This window comes from Eptesicus fuscus, chromosome 3 (genome assembly GCF_027574615.1).
Source record: "Eptesicus fuscus isolate TK198812 chromosome 3, DD_ASM_mEF_20220401, whole genome shotgun sequence".
Lineage (NCBI taxonomy): Eukaryota > Metazoa > Chordata > Mammalia > Chiroptera > Vespertilionidae > Eptesicus > Eptesicus fuscus.
This window is the reverse complement of record NC_072475.1, coordinates 88,915,096-88,937,837: the sequence shown is the minus strand read 5'-3', so window position 1 is coordinate 88,937,837 and position 22,742 is coordinate 88,915,096. Positions and strand designations below refer to the sequence as shown.

The following is a 22,742-nucleotide window of genomic DNA, read 5'->3' as shown; positions in this document are numbered from 1 at the left end:
AATGATGTTCAGCATCTTTTCATGTGCCTGTCTGCCATTTACATAACGTCTTTGCAAAAGGGTCTACTGAAATATTTTACCCATTTTTTTAAAGTTGTTTTCTAATTATTTAGTTGTAAGAATCCTTTATATATTTTGGACACAAGTACTTTATTAAATATATGTTTGCAAATATTCTTCCCAGTTCTTGGCCTGGTCTTATATTTTCTTAATATATTTTTTGAAAAGCAGATGTTTTTATTTTTATCAAGTATAATTTATTATTTTTCTGTTATTAGTACTATTAGTGTCCTAAGAAATCTTTGCCTAACCCAAAGTCACTAATACTTTCTCTTATATTTTCCCCTGGAAGTATTAAAGTTTTAGTTCTTATATTTAGAACTGTGAACTACATTGAATTAAATAACTATGTTGTCAGGTAGGGTAGAGGTTCACTCTTGCATATGGAGATTCAGTTGTTCCAACATCATTTGTTGATGACATCTTTCCCTGTTCAAATACCTTATCTTTGTAGAAAATCAATTGTCCTAATATATGTGGGCCTAATTCTGGACTCTATGCTATTCCATTGATCTGTGACTATTCTTAAGCCAGTGTTACACTTTTTATTATAGTAAGTTTTAAAATTATATTTAAAGTTATATATAACTAGAGGCTCAGTGCACGAAATTCATGCACGGAGGGGTGTGTGTGTGTGGGTGGTGTCCCTCAGCCCACCCTGCACCCTCTCCATTCTGGGACCCCTCGAGGGATGTCCAACTGCCTGTTTAGGCCCGATCCCAGTGGACATCCCTCTCACAATCAGGGACTGCTGGCTCCCAATCACTCGCCTGCCTGCCTGCCTGATTACCCCTAACCACTCCCCTGCCAGCCTGATCAATGATAGCTGCTCTCCTGCCGGCCCTATTGCCCCTAACTGCCCTCCCCTGCCGACCTGGTCACCCATAACTGCCCTCCCCTGCCGCCCTGGTCACCCCTAACTACACTCCCTTGCCAGCCTGGTCACCCCTAATTGCCCTCCCCTGCTGGCCTGGTCACCCCCAGCTGCCCTCCCCTGCAGGCCTGGTCACCCCTAACTGTCCTTTCCTGAAGGCCTGGTCACCCCTAACTGCCCTCCCCTGCTGGCCTGGTCAACCCTAACTTCCCTCCCTTGCCACCCTGGTCGCCCCTAAACGCCCTCCCCTGCTGGCCCGATTGCCCCTAACTGCCCTCTCCTGCTGGCCTGATCACCCCTAACTGCCCTTCCCTGCAGGCCTGGTCCCCCCAACTGCCCTCTCCTGCAGGCCTGATCACCCCAACTGCCCTCCCATGCAGGCCTGATCGCCCCCAACTGCCCTCCCCTGCAGGCCTGGTCGCCCCCAACTGCCCTCCCCTGCAGGCCTGGTTGCCCCCTAACTGCCCTCCCCTGCAGGCCCAATCACCCCTAACTGCCCTCCCCTGCCATCCTGGTCAACCCTAACTGCTCTCCCCTACAGGCCTGGTCACTCCCAACTGCCCTCCCCTTCAGGACTGGTCCCCCCTAACTACCCTCCCCTGCAGGCCTTGTCCCCTCAACTGTCCTCCCCTGCAGGCCTGATTGCCCCCAACTGCCCTCCCTTGCTGGCCTGATCACCCACAACTGCCCTCCCCTACTGGCCATCTTGTGGTGGCTATCATGTGTCCACATGGAGGCGGCCATCTTTGACCACATGGGGGCGGCCATCTTGTGTCTTGGAGTGATGGTCAATTTGCATATTACCTCTTTATATTATAGGATGTTAACCCTTCAACTTTGTACTTCTGTTTTCAAAATTGTGTGGGCTATTTTAGGTGCTTTGCATTTCCAAATGAACTTTCAAATGAAATAGTAAATTTCTACATAAAAGTTCTGTTTTGATTGGGATTACATTGAATAGGTAAACTAATTTGGGAAGGCTTGACATCTTAATACTATTGAGTCTTACAATCCATGAACATATTGTATCCCTTCATTTATTTAGATCTTTCAATTTTATCAGCAGTGTTTGTACTTGTAATTAGATAGGCTCTACACTTCTCTTGTCAGGTTTATTCTGAACTATTTCATATTTTTGATGCTAGATATTTTAAAAACAAATTCAATTTCTGATTTTTTGTTACTGTTATGTAGAAAGAAATATACTAATTTTTTTGAATAGTGATCTGTAATCCTGTAATCTTCCTAAACTCCCTTATTGTAGTAACCTTTATGTATATTCTATTAGATTTCTAAACAGACAATCATGTCATCTATGGATAAATTAAACTTTTCTTCTTCCTTTCCAATCTTGATGCCTTTTTTTTTAGATATACCTTATTACACTGGCTAAAACTTTTAATGTTAAATAGAAGTGATTATAGCAGTCATCCTCATATTTACTGATCTTAGGAGGAAATATTCAGTCTTTCACCATAAAGTATGATATTAAAACTAGGATTTTTGTAGACTTCTTTTCAGGTGAAGTTCCTTTTTATTTTGCTGAAACTTTTTATCAGGAATAAATTTTGTCAAATGTTTCTTATTTTTATTTTTTGCATCTATTGCGATGATTATTACATAGTTTCTCTTTAGTGTGTTAAGATAGTGAATTACTTTGATTTTCCAAAGTTGAATCAAGCTTTTGCTCCTGGGATAAATGTCACTGGTAATGAGGTATATTATTATGATCTCTGAATGCATAATAATCTGGCCACTCAGTGTATATCCTATATAATAAAAGGCTAATATGCAAATTGTCCCCTCAACCAGGAGTTCGACCAGCAGGCAGGCCAGCCAACTGCCCATGTCCCCTCCCTCTGGCCAGGCTGGCCGGCCCCCACCCATGCACGAATTCATGCACTAGGCCTCTAAAAAAAAAATATACATATATATATATATATATATATATATATATATATATATATATATATATGCATACACACACACACACACACACACACACACATATACACTGAGTGGCCAGATTATTATGCATTCAGAGATCATAATAATCTGGCCACTCAGTGTATATATGTATTTGAAATAACTTTGTTTCAGTTTGCTGAACTTTTATTAAGAATACTTGCATTTGTGTTCATTAAACATATTCATTTGCAGTTGACTTTTTATGTAGTTTTTTTTTTTAATCTTTGTTGTTGAAAGTATTACATATATCTCCTTTTATGCCCCATTGACTGGCCTTCTCTACCCTATTATCTGTGTCCATGGATTATGCATATCTATATATATATAAAAGACTAAGTGTTCGTCCGACTGGTAGCTATGATGTGTACTGACCACCAGGGGGCAGATGCTCAACTCAGGAGCTGCCATGGCGCGCACTGGCCATTTAAAAATAAACAGCACCACAGACCTGGCACTGACAAACCAATACTTGGCTTACCCCAAGTGGGACACCCCACCAAATCGCAGCCAATACTGCCACAACCCCATGGCACAACATGCGGCCCACAGCCCAGCCCAGTCTGGAAATGGTTGCTGTGGGCACCAGGTAATGACATCACGTAGCAGTGCCCGACTTCCTCTCCCAAACCACTAGCCTCCTTGGAGTTCCTTCAGCCAAGGTACTTGACTTGCTTTATATCCAGGTGCAAACATTTTACAGTTTAACCAAATGTCTGTGAAGCATTTTCACATGCCTCATCTCATTTGATTCTTATAGAAGTCCTGGAGTAGATAGATAGGAGACTCAGTAGAATCCTATTTTCATTAGCCAGAAAACGGAGATTTAGAAAGTTTAGAAACTTAACCTGACTGAAAAGAAGTAATAAATGGTGGAACTTGAAAATGAGTTCAGGTTTTCTCACTGCGCAGAATATAGTCGAACACTGCTACACTTAAATATTTTACGCTTTATTCTCCCTGCGCGATCTACAATAATAATCTGCTTCATGTTGATATTTACTGCTGTGTTGCTGACAGTTACCTGAAAGAGAAGTTGGGGTGCTTCACTGGGCTGGAAAAAGTTTAGCTAAATCAGAAAGTAGATCTAATTAAGCAAGTTTATTCTTTATTTATAAAAGGTTAAGTTGACTCACACATGTGTGAGATATGTAAAGCTCTCAGCACCAATTGCAGTGAGAAAACCTGAACTCATTTTCAAGTTCCACCATTTATTACTTCTTTTCAGTCAGGTTAAGTTTCTAAACTTTCTAAATCTCCGTTTTCTGGCTAATGAAAATAGGATTCTACTGAGTCTCCTATCTATCTACTCCAGGACTTCTATAAGAATCAAATGAGATGAGGCATGTGAAAATGCTTCACAGATATTTGGTTAAACTGTAAAATGTTTGCACCTGGCTATAAAGCAAGTCACGTGTGTTTTGATCTGTCATTGTTGATCATGAAATTGGTTGACACTTCTATTATAGAAAAAGGGTGAATAGTGATATTAAAATATTTCTTCTAGTTAATTTCCTTTCAATGTGCACGAATCCGTGCACCAAGACACTAGTATACATATAAGTTTTTGGTTGATCTCTTCCCACCCATCCACCACCCACCCCAGCCTTCCCTCTGAGAAGTGTCTTTATTTAGTTTTGACATCAGAGTAATGCTGATGGTAAAGCATGAGTTGGCAAGTATCCCCTTACTTTTTCTTTTACTGGAAGAGTTTGATAGGATTTATCAACCAACCCATTGGGAGTGACGTTTTCTTATGGATAGGTTTTAAACTACAAGTTCATTTAAAAAATAGATATAGATCACGTTATCTGTCTTTTTGACTGAGCTTTGGTACTTTGTGTCTCTCATCCATCCATTTCTACCAACTTTTAAAATGTGATCACATGCTATTGTTCATAATATTCTCGTATTGTCCTTTAACATCATTAGGATATGAAGTGATGCCCTGTTTACATTCCCAATACTTATAACTCATGTGTTCTCTCTGTCTTTTTTTTTTTATACATCCTCACCCGAGGATATTTTTCCATTGATTTTTAGAGAGAGTGAAAGAGAGAGGGAAAGACAGAAATATCGATGTGAGAGAAACCCATCGATTGGTTGCCTTCAGTGTGTGCCCTGACCAGGGCCCAGGCCAAGGAGAGGCCTGCAACTGAGGTACGTGCCCTTGACTAGAATCAATCCCAGGACCCTTCTGTCCATAGGACAATACTCTATGCACCGAGACAAACCGGCTAGGGCTGTTCTCTCTCCGGTTGTTTTCCCTCATCTGTCTGGCTAATAGTATATCAATTTGATTAATTTTCTGCAAAAACACACACACCAAAAAAAATACCTGCTTTTGATTTCATTAACTTTCTGCATTTTTTTCCTTCTCCAGTTTATAGATTTCTTTGTTTATATTATTTCCTTTCTTTTGTTTACTTTGTGTTATATTTTTTTTCTGTTAATGCTTTAGACATTTTTAACATAATATTTTTGCTTTTACTATTTTGTTTAATTCATTTTTTATACCTATTTTTATTTTTCAATTACAGTTGACATTCAATATTATATTAGTTTCACATGCACAGCATAGTGGTTAGACATTTATGTAACTTACAAAATGATAATTCCAGTACCCATCTGGCACCATACACAGTTATTACAATATTATTAATTATATTTCTTATGCTGTACTCTACATCCCCATGACTATTTTGTAACTCCCAATTAGTACTTCTTAATCCCTTCACCTTTTTAAATATAACCTTTAATGCTATAAATTTCTAAGAATCTTTTTAACTACAGCACACACATTTTGATATGTGCTTTTTTCATTTTATTAAGTTCAAAATATTCATTTCCTCTATTATTTTTTTTAATCTTTGACTTATTTAGAATCATTAATTTCTGCTCATTTGTGACTTTTCTTTCATATTTTCCTTACTGATCTTTGGTTTAATTTTTATTGTGGTTAGAGAACATACTTCCTATCAATTCAACCCTCTTGAATTTATTGAGCCTTGTTTTCTGATGTAGAATATGCTGTTTGTTTATTCTTTTTTTCAGTGTATAGTTGTTAATGAGTATTCTGCTGTTGTTTTGTAGTTTTCTGTAAGTGTTGGTTAGGTCAAGTTAGTAATAGTGTTTTTTGTAAATCTTCTGTATTGTTACAGAATTTTTGTCCATTAGTGATAACAATTATAGCAATATACTTGTTGATATTCCTCAAGCTAATTATATATTTGTTGGCTTCTCATTTCACTTCTATCAGTTGTGCTTCATATATTTTTAAGCATTGTTATTAGGTACATTGACTTTTATGTGTTTTGCATCTTTACGTATTGATTCCTTTATCATTTTGAAATGCCTCTTTATTTCTGGTAATATTCCTTTTTCTCAAGTTCTGTTTGTTTTATGTAATATTAATGTAGCCATTCCAGATTTCCAGATTGTAATAAGTATTTATATATAATATATATTTTCTATTATTTTACTTAGCTTTGTGTGTTGTTGTTTTTTAATTAAAATTTGTTTCTTAAGCTAGCATATATTTGGGTCTTATCCAATCTGAAAACCTGCCTTTTATTTATTAGATGGACCTTTTCACTTAATATGTTTACATTATTAGCTTTAAATCTGTCACTGTGCTTTTTTTTGCTATGTCCCATCAAACCATTTATTTATTTATTTATTTATTTATTTATTTATTTTCTTCTTTCCTTCCTACTTTTGGGTTGAGTTTTTAAATTTTCTGCTGGGCTCTATGTGCATACTGTTTTGTAGACCAGCTTTGTATTTGTAGATGAAGGCACTGGTTCTTTCCTATGGAAACATGTGGACTAAATTGCCCTCTCAAATTACTTTTTTCTTTCTATGACTTTATGACAGCCTCTGCCTCAATTCATGATCAAGGAGAAAGGGTGTATTTTACAGGGGTGGACAAAAATAGGTTTACATTTGTGAGTACGTGAAACAGTTTATTCTTGTAGTATTCTTTATTAATTATTGTATTTGTTGCCCTATGAACAACTGTAAACCTACTTTTGTCCACCCATATATATTTGATCTGTTCTTTTGAAGTAAGTCTTGAGGCCTACCCCTCAATGATTTTATTCCCCTCTTTTTATTTTCTCTCTTAGGAATTAGAAATTAAGAAGATGGCCAAAATTGGTAATAAAGAAGCTTGCAGAGTTTTAGCCAAACAGCTTGTACAATTACGGAAACAGAAAACAAGAACTTTTGCTGTAAGTTCAAAAGTCACTTCTATGTCCACACAAACAAAAGTGATGAACTCCCAGATGAAGATGGCTGGTGCAATGTCTACTACAGCAAAGGTAAGTAGAAGCCTTTATATCCATAGACTTGGAGTTAATGTAATATATTTAAATATCAAGATATAAATCAAATTTTAAAACACTTCCTGTCACATATGTAGTATAGAATCCGTCATTTTTAGCAAAATGAGTTATGATATTAGATAATCCAGAAAACTACTTCTAGATTCTTTATTAATTTAATAAATTTTATAAAATTTCTTGTTTTATGACATTTTCACTAATTTCTTGTTTCAAGGTCACATGTAACTGCTAAATTTTTAAAACTAAAAACAATGTTTGCTTTTATCTCTTAAACTGTCAGAGATTTGTGAGCTTATTTCATTGATCTATATGTTTTGATTACTTTAAAGTAGTAATTTCCTCATGATTCATTTTCATGTATGTGTCAGAAGGACACATGAATACTATTAGAAGGATTTATCAATTAATTTTAATAGGAACTTATGTTTAATTTTCAGTCTTTATATTAAAAACTAGAGGCTCGATGCATGAAATTCATGCAAAAATAGGCCTTTCTTTCCCCTGCTGCTGGCACTGGCTTCCCTCTGTCTTCCAGGACCTGGGCTTCCCTCCGTCTGCTGGCAGGCACTCGGGACCCGGGCTTCCCTAGCAGCCCTGGCTTCGTCCAGAAGGATGTCCGGTCTAATTAGCATATTATGCTTTTATTATTGTAGACTAGAGGCCCAGTGCAGGAAATTCATGCACTCAGGGGGGGTGTCCCTCAGCCCGGTCTGCATCCTCTTGCAGTCTGGGAGTCCTTGGGGGATGTCCGACTGTAGGCTTAGGCCTGCTCCCCATGGAGAGGCTCCTGCCACCACCACTGCGCTTGCCAGCCCTGACCCCAGCTTCTGGCTGATCTTTACTCCCCCTGTGGGAGCGCACTGACAACCAGGGAGCAGCTCCTGCATTGAGCAGGATCGGGTTAAAACCAGCTCTCTGACATCGCCCAAGGGGTCCCAGATTGCAAGAAGGTGCAGGCCAGGCCGAGGGATCCCGCCGGTGCATGATCAAGTTTGGGGAGGGACATGGGAGATTGGCCAGCCAGGGAGGGACTGTGGGAGGGCTCCAGGGCATGTCCAGCCCATCTCGCTCAGTCCCGATCAGCCAGACCCCAGCAGCAAGCTAACCTACTGGTCAGAGCTCTGCCTCCTGGTGGTCAGTGCACATCGAGTAGTTGAGCAGCCTTAGCATATCATTAGCATATTATGCTTTGATTGGTTGAATGGAAGACTGGACGACTGGACACGTAGCATATTAGACTTTTATTATATAGGACTAGAGGCCCGGTGCACAAAATTCGTGCACGGGGTTGGGGGTGTCCCTCAGCCCAGCCTGTACCCTCTCCAATATGGGACCCCTCGAGGGATGTCTGACTGCCCATTTAGGCCCGATCCCAGTGGGATCGGGCCTAAATGGGCAGTTGGTTATCCCTCTCACAATCCAGGACTTCTGGCTCCCAACTGCTTGCCTGCCTGCCTTCCTGATTGCCCCTAACCACTTCTGCCTGCCAGCCTGATCACCCCCTAACCACTCCGCTGCCAGCTTGATTGATGCCTAATTGCTCCCCTGCCAGCCTGTTTGCCCCCAACTTCCCTCCTCTGCTGGCCCGGTCACCCCTAACTGCCCTCCCCTGCAGGGTTGATCACCTCCAACTTCCCTCCCTTGCAGGCCGGGTGCCTCCCAACTGCCCTCCCCTGCTGGCCATCTTGTGGTGGCCATCTTGTGTCCACATGGGGCAGGATCTTTGACCACATGGAGGCAGACATATTGTGTGTTGGAATGGTGGTCAATCTGCATATTACTCTTTTATTAGATAGGATAGAGGCCTGGTGCAGGAGTGGGGGCCAGCTGGTTTGCCCTGAAGGGTGTCCCAGATAAGGGTGGGGGATCCCTTGGGGCATGGGGCAGCCTGAGCAAGGGGCTTGTGGTGGTTTGCAGGCCAGCCATGCTCCCTGGTGACCCAAGCAGAGGCACTGGTATCTGGAATTTATTTACCTTCTACAATTGAAACTTTGTAGCCTGGAGTGGAGCCAAGCCTCCTGCATGCTCCACTGGCAGCCATTTCTGTTTGAATTAATTCACCTTCTATAATTGAAACTTTGTAGCCTTAAGCAGAGGCCTGAGCCCGGCCAGGGTGTGCAGAAAGCTTTGCTTTCTCCATTACCGCAGGCAACCCTGGCCTGGTCTCTCCAGCTCCCTGGCTGCCGCCATTCTGTTTGAATTTGTTTACCTTCTATAATTGAAAGTTTGTAGCTTGAGTGGAGGCTTAGGCCTGTCAAGGGCAGGCAGAAAGCTTGTTTCCCTCTGTTGCCTGGGAAACCTTGCTCTCTGTGGCTGTAGCCATCTTGGTTCGGTTTATTTGCATACTCACCCTGATTGGCTGGTGGGCGTGGCTTGGGCTGGTGGGCGTGGCTTGGGTGTAGCAGAGGAATGGTCAATTTGCATATTTGTCTATTATTAGGTAGGATGTTTAAACTATAAACCTGAAAGGACTCTGAGCCTTTTGATTTTTTTAGTAAGTAATGAACTCCTTGATGCATGTGAATGACTGTAAGGAACAAGAAATTTAAGACAAAGACTCTCCTCTTACAGATCTTACAGTTCATTTGTGAGGAGGGTGTTAAGATATGTCTGAAAAGGAAACTTCCCCTACTCAGCAGTCTGTGCTAAGCTTCAGTGAATTGCACAGTTTTTTTAATAGAATCATCTAAAAGACTTACATCACTATTTGTTAAATATAGGGAAGGAGGAGTATGAATATGAAGAGCAAAGGGGGAAAAGCCAGGGAGAAGAGAAAGTAAAGTTCATATGAGAAAAATGGCAATGGCATATACTTTTGATTCTCATTATTTGCAATAGTTAAAGTTCTACCATGTTGGGAACACTGAATTAGTGAATATTGCTCTGAAGAAAAATGAAGGGTTAGATTCCTGTGAGCCTTTGGGTACAACATTTTTGTCAACCAGTGTATACCTAAATTTGTTTTGTGTGTGTTTCTGTTGAAAGAAACCATATTTAATTGTTGATTCATTAACATTGAACTCATGGCAATAACACTATAACTCATGTGTGAACAAAGCTAATTTAACAAAGTGTATTTTCTCCATAAGCACATCACAGCCTTATTGCACTTTTAGGAACACTAAATGGCACTTCAGTATTATACTTGGGGACCATTTTAAACAGCAAAATCACCAGCAGAGGCACAAGAATGTGACAACAAATAAACAACAAAAAGGACACTTGTTCAGAATAGCTGAAACAAGAAGGCAGAATGTCTCCTGTTTGACCTGAGCTGAAAATGTGCAGGTTGGGCGACTAAAACTTTTGGTGCTCTGCGTATGTCCACAAATGAGCACAAAACTGCAAGTTAGATTTGAGGTTACAAATAAATGTTAGTGAGGAGGCAAGTTCAAAAATATGAAATCCAAAAATAATGAGGATGTCTGAATTGGAATTTTCACTTAAATTTCTTAGAAATGTGTTATCTCAGCAAGTATTGGTTTAGATCCTAGAGGTAAGAACTATACCAACTAATGGAGATGAAGTGGAACACACAACCAGGCATGGGCTTCACCTGTAGTAGGTTACAGTCCGTTTAAAAAGCAGCCCATTGAAGAGGTAGTTTCGTGCAGTCATTAGGAACCTCAGTTCTGGAGCCAAATTACTTGGTTCAGATCTCACTTCCACTTAATAGCTGTGTGACCAGGTCAAGTTATTTCACCTTTCTGTGCCTTCATTCCCCATTAGCAATATAGGGAAAATGGTAGAACCTGGCACATAAAGATATTTCAGGTTTAAATGTCATTTAACTCTAAATATTAGTACATGTAAAGTGCTTAGAACAGTGTCTGACACACAGTAAGGTTATATAGGCATTAACTGCTCTATTATTATAATTCTTATTAGTATTATTTATAACAATAAGTTGCAAGTAAAGTATTCTAATTTACACAAATAAGTATAAAACTTTATGTATACCGAGTAGTATGTAACCAAGGTCCATATTCTAATCTGGAATGTCAGGAACTACTTCTTTAGGAAAGTGGTATATAAACTGAAATCTGAAGCTGTTAGTAAAAGCAATTGGAGAAAGCATTCCAGGTGAGAGGGAGCTTATGCAAAAGACCTGTGACAGGAGAGAGCATGACACATTTAAGGAAGTGAGAGAGCAGTGTGACTAGAGGGCAGTAGTGCAAAATGACACTGGCTTATTAAGTAGAGTTCAATTAATATTTGGTCTCACAGTCCAATTACAGAATTTGGCTTTTTATGCTAAGAGCAATGGGAAGCTATTGGAGAATTAGGTATGTGTGGGTTGGTAGGGATGAGGGGATATAGTGTCATAATTAAAGATTACTTTGGCTGCATCATTGCATACAACTTGTCAGAGAAAAGAATGCATGCTTCACATTTTTTAAACAGATATGTTTTATGTTGTATAGTGTCTTTTAATATTGAACTAACTATATAACACACATATATATTACTAGAGGCCCAGAGCACAAAATTCATGCATGGGGGTGTGTGTTCCTCAGCCCAGCCTGCACCCTCTCCAATCTGGGACCCCTTGAGGGATGTCCGACTGCCCGTTTAGGCCCGATCTTGGTAAACGGGCAGTCGGACATCCCTCTCACAATCCAGGACTGCTGGCTCCCAACTGCTCACCTGCATGCCTTCCTGATTGCCCCTAACCACTTCTGCCTGCCAGCCTGATCACCCCCTAACCACTCCCCTGCCAGCCTGATTGATGCCTAACTGCTCCCCGCCAGCCTGTTTGCCCCTAACTACCCTCCCCTGCAGGCCCGGTCGCCCTCAACTTCCCTCCTCTGCTGGCCTGGTTACCCCTAACTGCCCTCCCCTGCAGGCTTGATCGCCCCCAACTGCCCTCCCTTGCAGGCCTTGTCCCTCCCAACTGCCCTCCCCTGCTGGCTTGATCGCCCACAACTGTCCTCCCTTGCAGACCTGGTCCCTCCCAACTGCCCTCCCCTGCTGGCCATCTTGTGGCGGCCATCTTGTGTCCACATGGGGGCAGTCATCTTTAACCACATGGGGGCAGCCATCTTGTGTGTTGGAGTGATGGTCAATTTGCATATTATTCTTTTATTAGATAGGCTAGAGGCCTGGTGCACGGGTGGGGACTGGCTGGTTTGCCCTGAAGGGTGTCCCGGATCAAGGTGGGGGTTCCCTTGGGGCATGGGGCAGCCTGGGCAAGGGGCCTGTGGTGGTTTGCAGGCCGGCCATGCCCCCCGGTGACCCAAGCAGAGGCCCTGGTATCTGGGATTTATTTATCTTCTGTAATTGAAACTTTGTAGACTTCAGCAGAGCCAAGCCTCCTCCTCACTCCATGGCTGTAGCCATTTTTGTTGGGATTTATTTATCTTCTATAATTGAAACTTTGTAGCCTTAAGCGAAGGCCAAGGCAGGCCAGGGCTGCAGAAACTTGGCTTCCTCCATCGCTGGGGGCAACTCAAGCCTCCTGCTCTCTCCAGCTCCGTGGCTATTGCCATTTTTGTTAGGATTTATTTATCTTCTATAATTGAAACTTTGTAGCCTTAAGCAGAGGCCAAGGCAGGCCAGGGCAGGCAGAAAGCTTGGCTTCCTCCATTGCCGGGGAAACCCAAGCCTCCTGCTCTCTCTGTGGCCGCAGCCATCTTGGTTGGGTTAATTTGCATACTTGTTCCTGATTGGCTAGTGGGCGTGGCTTGTGGGTGTAGCAGAGGTACAGTCAATTTGCATATTACTCTTTTTTTTTTAGCTAGGATAAATTATATATGTATATAAAATATATCTATATTAGATGGCATTATTCTCTTTTACTGAAATAAGTTGTGAACATAAAATGTAAAATAATTATTTTCACAAAACTCAGTGGTTTGTTTCTTCCTTTAAACCATGGTTTAAAATGTGTTAAAGGGTTAAGTACATATGCTAGTGTATCCTTTTTACTTTAGATATTAAGTTAATGATTTATAAAAATTAAATTAAAATTATTTTTAACTTGGACATTATCTACTTACCACATAATAGTCAAATGTATTTCTCTCATCTGAATAGTAATGAAGTTTTTTATTGACAATGTTTTTTTATTACATAATTTTTTGCCGACTGTTCAGATGAGGTTTTGCACACCAGTCTTTATTATATAGATGTTAAGCAGATAGTTTCCAATTGAGTATTTTATTTTTTTCTAGAATACTTAACATTTTTATATTTGATTATAGCAGAATGTATATCTTTTCAAAGCCTGTGTCTATTTGATGTGCTCTCTTAGGACTTATCCACAGTAAAATTTTCATGGTTATGTAGTTGACTTGGACTTCTTCATATTTTAAAGACTATGCAGGCAGTAAACAAGAAGGTGGATCCACAAAAGACATTACAGACAATGCAGAATTTCCAGAAGGAAAACATGAAAATGGAAATGACTGAAGAAATGAGTAAGTTTAATAGTTAGGAATGAAACTTACAGTTTTCTCATGTTTGAATTGGTTAAGTCTGTTTATTAGCAATCTCATATTCTCATCCATGAAAGCACAAATATTGAAAAAAGAAATGGTTTATTACCCTTCTACTAAATAAGTGTACATATTGTCACAGTATTGTGTTTTAAAATTGTCAATGTATATGGCTCAAAGTTCTATTAATGTTCAACTGAAGGAAAAATAAAAACTATGTTATGCCATATTTCTATGCCATACTGGCCCCAGCTGCTTTACTTTATTGATTAGTGGAAATAAAATTAGTGCAAATAAAATAACTCTTTCTAATATAAATTGGGTTGTTTCAGATATGCATTGATTCTTTCATACTATATATATTGGAGGTAGAGATAATGGAGCTTTTTCATTCTTTTATTTTTCCCTCCCAAAGTTATTTAATATTTGGTTTTCTTCTTTTTTAATATAAACCAATTGCAAATTGTAGTGGAACTATGGAGACTACAAAGGAATAAAGCATTTTTTTTTAAATCTATCCTTTTTATTTTTTTAATTAAAAATTTTTAATGTTAACATTACTGCAGGTGTCCCCCTTTTTCCCCATCCTTTGCCCACATGCACCAACCCCCGCCTTCCCCTCACATGGCCTTCACCTCACAGTTGTCTTTGTCCGTTCCGTGAGGTATGCATATATGTTGTTGTTGTTTTTATTTTTGTTTTTAATCCTTGCCCAAGGATATTTTTTCATTGATTTTTAGAGAGAATGGAGGAGAGAGGGAAAGATAGAGAGAAATATCAATGTAAGAGAAAAACATCTATTGGTTGCCTCCTGCACATGCCCTGACCAGGGCCCAGGCCAAGGAGGAGCCTGCAACCCAGGTACGCGCCCTTGACTCAAATCCCTTGACCTGAATCGAACCTGAGACCCTTTGGTCCGAAGGCTGATGCTCTATCCACTGTGCCAAACTAGCTAGGGTTTCATATATGTTCTTTAGCTAATCTCAGTACCTTCTTTATCCAGTCACCTCCAAATCTCTCTTCACACCACTCAGATATAGATACTGTTAATGTTGTACATTTCTTTCCAGTATTTTTCCATATCTTATAATAGTTATTAAATCATATTACATTTGTAATTTTGAACCTTATCCAGAATTTTAAAAACATAATAGTATAACAACATGTGCTTATAACCTTGAATCTTCTCTGAAGCCTTTTTTTTTTTAAATGGCTTTAATATTGCATAACATCAATATTAAATAACATCAACCCTAATTTATTGAATCATTCTTATAGTGGTTGGTAGGATTGTTTTAAAATGTTTAATATATTTGATAATCCTTTAATAAATGTTTGTTTTATCTTTGTGTAAGTTTCTTAAGTCTCCTTAGAATTATAACTTTTATAAGGCTTTTGGTTCATACCAAATTCTTCTCAGAAAGACTACTAGTATACCAGTCTCTATTTCACCAGTAATGAATGAGGGACCCTTTACAGCATCCTGGTCAACACTGAGTTATTACTTATATATGTCAAAACTGGCATCATTGTTCTGCAAAGATGCTTTTTAATAATTTACAACTGTGTATGGATATGCCAGTTTAGCTCAGCTAGCATTTTATGCAGGGGCCTGATGCAGCGGGGGCCAAACATGGCGGGGATCTCCCTTTTCCGAGTCCCACGCGGAAAGAGAGATGAACGAACCGGTCCTAAATGGAGGCAGGCCAGGGATTGAGAAATAATAGAAATAAAGAGAGCAAGATGCAGAAACAGATTCATGAAGCTGGGGCTGGGTGGGACGCCATCTTTCCTCTCTCATGGAGAGGCAGCATGACGACGACCCTGAGCCACACAGCAGGTTTATTTTATATCCCAAAAATCCAGGAAGTAACACCAAAACTTAGGATCAAAGGAGCTTATTTGCATTCTTAACTAGGCCCTAGCATTACTGGATTTACATATCTAGACCCGCCCCTGCTGACACCTGGGCTGCTATGAAGTCAGAACTGGTTAACATGTCCAGCCTCATTGGGAAGCATGTTCCCAGGGCGTGACTCGGCCTATGCCCTGAGTTCAGCCGATGATAATTAAGGAAATGCCCAGGTGCCTCCCAGGCGGCCCTCTACAATTTTAATTTTACAGCATTTAGTGTATAAATAGTATCTAAATAAATTACCAAGGTTACTAAACTCACTATTGTTCTAGTATTATATTTCAGATTATTTTGCTTTTAGGTTTTAATGATACTATGTATATATTTTTGATAATTCAAAAAATTCTTTAGTTCTTTGAATGCTTATTTTGAAAAATATGATTTTTTGAAACATCATTAGTGAATTTTTAATGACTGTGAGAATTGTCATTTATATAATGATCACAATATCTCACATGTTTATTTGGGTTCCAATAATGGCACAGGTGGGATCAGGTCTTATTAGAGGAGTTAACTTTTCCATTAAACTGTAGTGAAGGGAATTAATAAGCTCATACTTACTATTCATATATCTTACAGTTGTATTTATTTGTATGTTAGTACTTTGTGAGTGAGTCTGAAATGATAGTAGTTATTGGTGGTTATCTGTTTTTTCTATAACCTAATAAAGTATATCAACATTAGTTTCTTCATCCAAAGATAAATTTAAAGTTTAAATGGACATCTTTTTAAAAGTATAGTTTATACTCTGCAGTATTGCTCTAAAACGTGTTCATATTCAAGTTTTGGAAAAAAGACCTTTGTAAAATATTTGGTCCTTGATTAATTTTGTTACACTTCTTCTAAAAGCATTCTTCTCTGTTAATCCCTGGTTAAAAAGCCCTGGTCTTTCTCATCTGACCCCTTCCTTCATTTTTTTCTGCTGCTACTTTTTCATTGAGGCCCTTATAAATTCTGACCTGGACTCCCCCCCACCCCCGCCCTGTATTACTTCCCTATCATTTGAGTATCACAACTGCTAAATTATTTTTATAGAAGCTAGAGGTAAGCTGAGTATGCTTCCTTTGGTGGCTTCTTACTGATTACAATAAAATCCCCATGTCATAAATCAAAAACAATTTTCAGGTCCAGTCCTGTTATTTTGCCAGTGAGAATACTGAGATCCAGACAGGTAAAGAAGTTGCATAAGTACGAAATGGAAGAATTGAGTTTAACATTCAGTATATATATATTGAATGTTATTCAGTTTAATATTCAAATAAACTGAATATTAAACTCAATATATATGCCTTAAGCTCTTTAGCCTTTTCCAAATTTACTTTATACTATTGAGCTAACACAAGAAGTCAAATTCTCAAGTCATGCTCATACAAATCAGATATCTTAAACAATATTAAGATTTATTAATATGTCAAGGATACAAGCAATTAAAATGGACATGCAAAACAGGGAGAGGGCTGGGACATCCCAAATAACTCCTGAGATCTTTTCTTATTAGACACAAACTCTGACCCAGAATGATAGATGATGTGTGTAATGAGGTATACTTATAATCTCATGTTGAAGGAAACATTTAAGTTATGAAACATCTTGAATTTATACCTCACATGGTCACTTACTGTACGTGACATTTGCTAGAGAGTCATGGCTCATAAGCCCCTAGATGATAGGTTTGTTTACTGTAGCCATCCTGAACCAAGGGCGCCCGGCTGAGAGCAAGGACTCTCTTGCTAGCAGGTGTCTGTTTACCAGGAGCAGCATGCTTACAGGGAGATCAGACTAGGTTGCCTGTCCCCTTTCCTTTGGGGACATCCCCCAGTGATCAGGAGAATTAGGATAGGCCAACTGCTTAATTATTTCCCTCATAGCCATTTTCCATTCATGCACCTTAAATAACCAAACAGAAGAACCTACTCTTTCTTGCATGTATCCCTGTTGCCTTCTAGCATGTCTTTGTTCACTGTATTCCCTCTGCTTCTGTTTGGTCAAATCCTATGCAGCCTTCAAGGACTACCTCACATGTTACTGCCTCCCAGTTGGATATAATCTCTTACCTTTTTATAATCATTCGTTTTTCTGTTTACCACTATCTTTTTTTTTCTACTTCAGTGCAAACTACTTAAAACCTTCATTTTTCTCCATTATCTATCAATTGTATTTGTACCACGTTCCAGGCACTTAGTTTCAAAGATAAATGAGACATATTCCCAGGCTTTCAGAAATTCCTTTCCCATAGCTCCTGACATAATGCCTTCAGTACAATATTTATGGAAGTTTTACATAAATATTTTGGGAAGGGAAGGGAGAAAGGTGGAAGAGGGCATAGCAATAATAATCATTGCAGGGTTAAATTGGACATCATTCTTTGGGCAAGTTTAATAAAATATTAAATCTTACACTTTGTTAGAATATTCTACATACATCTTGAATGAAAATTTTAAAAAGGTGAAATATAATTATAGGTATAAAAAAAGTAAATTGAATCCCAAATACTTACAGGATATTGGATTCTTGCATATTCTTCCATGGTCAGCTGAACAAATTCAATTTGTGAAATCTTATTTAAAAACTTTAATCCTGTACCTGTGAATACCAGATAGTCCTGAATTATTAAAGATGAATTTTTAAAAAATCAGAGTAGACTTGTTTTATTTTAGGATAATTTGTGTTGATATGAACATTATTCCAGATTTAGTGCCTCAAAAATGTATTATCAATGAACTTCATTGACATTTGAAAGTGACTTTTGTAATTTGTTGGTTCACCTAAGTTTGTCCTTCTGTAATATAACAATGTGTGTGTGTGTGTGTGCGTGTGTGTGTGTGACTGTGTGTGTATGTGTGTGTGTGTGTAACTGTGTGTGTGTGTGTGTAACTGTGTGTGTGTGTAACTGTGTGTGTGTATTTGGGCTGCCTTCTAAAAAGTAAATGTAGCCTGAAATCTAAAAGTAATCGCTTTTTTCTCCCCATCCTTTCAAGTCAATGATACACTCGATGACATCTTTGATGGCTCAGATGATGAAGAGGAAAGCCAAGATATTGTGAATCAAGTTCTTGATGAAATTGGAATTGAAATCTCTGGAAAGGTATGAATGTCTTCTTTTCTCAATTGGAAATAGTTCCCACTATTTTTGTCACTTAATTGTTTTACGTTGTCTTTTACTATTAGATGCATGTTTTTATATTCGTTTGGAAAGTAAGTTAAACCTTTTTGCAGCACATCCTTTATGTCATAGTCCAAATGTTTGATGAGGCACATTTTTTTTCTTTTCCTCTCTTTAATATAGATGGCCAAAGCTCCATCAGCTGCCCGAAGCTTACCATCTGCCTCTACTTCAAAGGCTACAATCTCCGATGAAGAGATTGAACGACAACTCAAAGCTTTAGGAGTAGACTAGTCAAAAGAGCTGTAATACTTTGCGTATTTATAATTATTTAGTCATAATTATAAACCAGGCATATTGCCGATTCCTTTTACAAGACACATTTATTTTGCAAAAATTAAGACCATGAGTGAACAGTTGTTTCCTAACCCATGGCTATTTTGAATCTTTTGCCAAAGAATGACAACGATGCAAAATGGGAACAGTTTGGATTTTAATTAGAACTGTTTAGGAGTGATGATGTGTAAAAAGTTGATGATTTTTCTGCATGGCATAGAAGAATTATATTCATTACTTAGTGTAGTTTATGTTCTAAATCCTTTTACTCTGAATTTAAAAAATCTTGTTAAGTGCCACTAGGCACCAACTTAAAGAGTCTTGTAAAAATATTAAAAGTATGTCATTAATTCTATATCTGTTACTTGTCTTGTAGGTGATATGTGTTATAACCATAAGCAAGTTAGTTGCCAAATTGTTTTTAAATGGTCTGAAAGAAGAGTTCTATTTAAACAGCCGTCTTAAACAAAAGCTGTCGTGAGCTTTTCTTTTATTGTTTTTTCCCCCTTCGGGAGGATATTCAAGTTAATAAGTTTATTATCTTTCAAAATGTGCTTGGCTCCTGCCTTAAATAGCACAAACATTGTGCACATCTTTAAATTATTTTAACTGACAGAAAAGAAATCCATTTTAAACTAAAATTGAGACCTCTTACAAAAACTGTCCAGGCTGTCTTTTGTAAAGCTTATAAAAGTGAATTGAATATGTTAGCAAAAAAAGACACTGAATTAATAATATTTTGTAGTAATAGAATGGAGTATTTTGGTCTTCTAAGAAGTGAGGAGATTTTTTCCATATGACATATACTTTAATCTCTGTTTAATTTTGAACTGTATTAATATGTATATTGAACCCTCTAAATTGAAGCCCTCATTCTCAATTAAGTTAACACTACGAAAATGCTCTAGCTAAATTTTAAAATAAACATTAGCACTTTTTTCTTGGTGAATAAACTACAACTTTGTCAGAAATTACTGCCTAAATGTGTGTTAATGTCTTAGCAGTATTTTTAAAGGTAAAATTGCATTAGTATTTAAAGTATGTATAGAAAGTGATAAGAAATTAAGAAGTATCAAATTATAGAGATAGAATTTAGAATTAGGTTAGTTTTGAAAAATGATGTAATTATGGGTTCTAGCACATTCCACCATAAAATCCCTGAAGAGATTACGTAGGTAAAACCTGGTTAATTTGGGATGACGGGCATTTTGGACTAATATTGACAACATACTTCATTTTAGAACTAGTATACATGTGGCATATGGATTGGTGGAAAGAATGAGAAGCTAAATATAGTTTATAATCTACAATCCATTTTATAATGTTCAACAAAAGGGTTCCATTGTTAGTAGATTAAATATAGTTATCCTGAGCATCAATGGGTCAAAAGATTTTACTGGGTTATGGAATGTTAACCCAGAACTGTTTTGATTCTTGGATGTACATAATAATGCCAACTAACTTTACTTTCTTGTTTACATGTGGGGGCTTTTGTTTTTGAAAATTATTTTGTTAAAAAAAAAATCCCAATAAAGATTTTTTGCTATTATGCTTTTATAAATCTCTTTTACTCTATTTTTGGCTTCTGCTAAGTTAAAAATTTTATGCATATGTGGTAATTTTTCAAAATAATGATTTTTATTTTTTCCTGAAGAGAAAATTTGATAACTCTGCTACTTATATTTTAACAAAAAATTATCTTTTTACAAGTTAGCTGTTGGTATAGGATTGATGTTTGTGAATGTTGTAAGCCCAAGAATTAGGTGATTTCACATGAAATTGAACTGATCATTCCTTTCCTAGAACTTCCAGAGGATAAACATTTCAGAATACATTTTTAAAACAGACAAGTCTTAGTGATTTCTTTTATTTCCATCAAACGTGGCTGCCACAGGAGACTGGGAACCCAGAGGAGAAAGTAGAGTCATGACTTGGCTACATTTATAAAATGCTCAGTGGCAGTTTTCACAATCACTGTGAATTTGTAATGCCATGGTATGCTTTGCTAAAACTAAAACTTCCTTTTCGTCCCTTAAGATTAGGAAACAAGGACATTAGATATGAACAGAGCATGGAGGAGGTGCAGAAACTCACCAGGACAGAAAGCCCTGGATGCCTAGCAAGGGCCAAACTTGGAAGACAAGAACCTCGCCCCCAGGGTAACCTGTCCTCCCCTAGCATATCACTGGCCATGCAGTTTGGACCCCTGATCTTTCATATCGCTGGTCAGGTGGTTTAGACCCCTGACCTTTTCCTCCCTACAGATAACATCTAGGCCTCAGTTGTATTTCAGCTCCTGGCCCAGAAAAGCAGCAAAACCAGACCAAACCTGGCCACCTATGGACCTGCTACACTGACTAATGACCCCCCTGCCTTGGCACCAACCAATTAGTGGAGACCTGGATCCTGGAAAGCTGATGAATATTCTATTAAGACCCTCCCTCCTGTGAGACCTCCCTTAAGATTTCCACCTGCAAGAGAGAGAGAAATACGATCAGGACAAAGGACCCAGGGCGCACGCTCTCTCCAAGGAGCACGCCTGTGCCATTCCCCCACAGGCACATATCCCCCAACCTCTAAGGGACCCCATGAGACTTGAAACCAGGGAAGCAATGGGTAGTGGCAGCTCATCCTGGGCAAAACCCCTGAACCTGTCTCCAAAGCCCCCTTTTCTCTGACTTCTCTGAATCAAAGCAGCCCAGCCTAGGCTCTCCTATTGCTGCTTCTATGCCCTTCCTTGTTTCACTGACTTCAGTACATTTTTGCTGCCATTTATCAACCCAGTAACCCTTGGGCTCAGTGCTGTGCAGCCCTTCCCTTTGGATATCCCATCCCCCACCCCCTTTCCTTAAATTCAACTTTTCTTTATCCACCGTCTGAGATGGCTATTTAGCCTGCCTGTGCACCCCTACATGAACCTTTCAAAGGATTCTTATACATTGAGTTTGATGAAAATATTTACTTCTTTTAAAACTTTCCCTAACTTCCCATTTTTGGCATAAGTGTTTCTTTAGCAACTTTTTCCAACAAGAGGTTACCAATGGAAAGAGCACAAGAGTGTACCACTTTCTATTACTAAAGAGGATGCAGCCCAGTTCACATTGTGTGGTGTCCTATTTGTGGATGGCGATGTCAGAGTATCAAAGAAGTTGAATGTGGTAGAAGGGTGTCAATACTAATAATAGGCCCTACTCTTTGAAAACCTAGGATGACCTTCTGTCAGAGAATGCCTGAGGGGAGTGCCTGGTTATGGCATGGCCTGGTGGAAAGGGGCTTAGTATTGTGACCCTATAGATTGGAGGGGGAATCTGGCAGCCAATGGGCTGTATAGTATGTGACATGCACAGTGACACGTATTTTATTACTTGCATCTGAACACCTTTAGGGGAAGCCTGCACTCTCGCCTTGGCCACATGCACATTCCTTTCTAGCCCAGAAGCCACACTAGCCGGATTGCCTGGGCCTATTTTAAATATGTATTCCTTTTCAGACACTCCCAAACTAAAATGGTGTGTGTCCAGGTCTGAAAAGAGACCTATGATGACTTTCTCCTTTGCTGGTATTACTCTGCATGAAGAGGTGTTTGCAGCCATAGAACAACAAATCTGCTTTCTAATTTCCTCCCTGTAGAAGCTGAGTCCCACAAAGGACTCACCTTAATTCCTTCAAGAGCCAATTGGATTGAATTTGCCTTAGAGGAAGCCTG

General features: G+C 38.8%; 1 protein-coding gene across 3 annotated transcripts in view; it reads left to right on the top strand.

Moving 5' to 3' along the window:
- The window catches only part of CHMP2B (charged multivesicular body protein 2B), a 39,794-nt gene extending 19,209 nt beyond the window's left edge, over nt 1-20,585 (top strand). For all 3 annotated transcript variants that reach the window (XM_054714068.1, XM_008153328.3, XM_008153329.3), the window contains 4 exons: nt 7,027-7,221; nt 13,562-13,664; nt 18,576-18,682; nt 18,884-20,585. In XM_054714068.1, the coding sequence (XP_054570043.1) occupies nt 7,027-7,221; nt 13,562-13,664; nt 18,576-18,682; nt 18,884-18,994 (516 nt within the window). In that variant the 3' untranslated portion in view covers nt 18,995-20,585. The remainder of the gene's footprint in view (nt 1-7,026; nt 7,222-13,561; nt 13,665-18,575; nt 18,683-18,883) is intronic.
- Nucleotides 20,586-22,742: the final 2,157 nt, after the last annotated feature.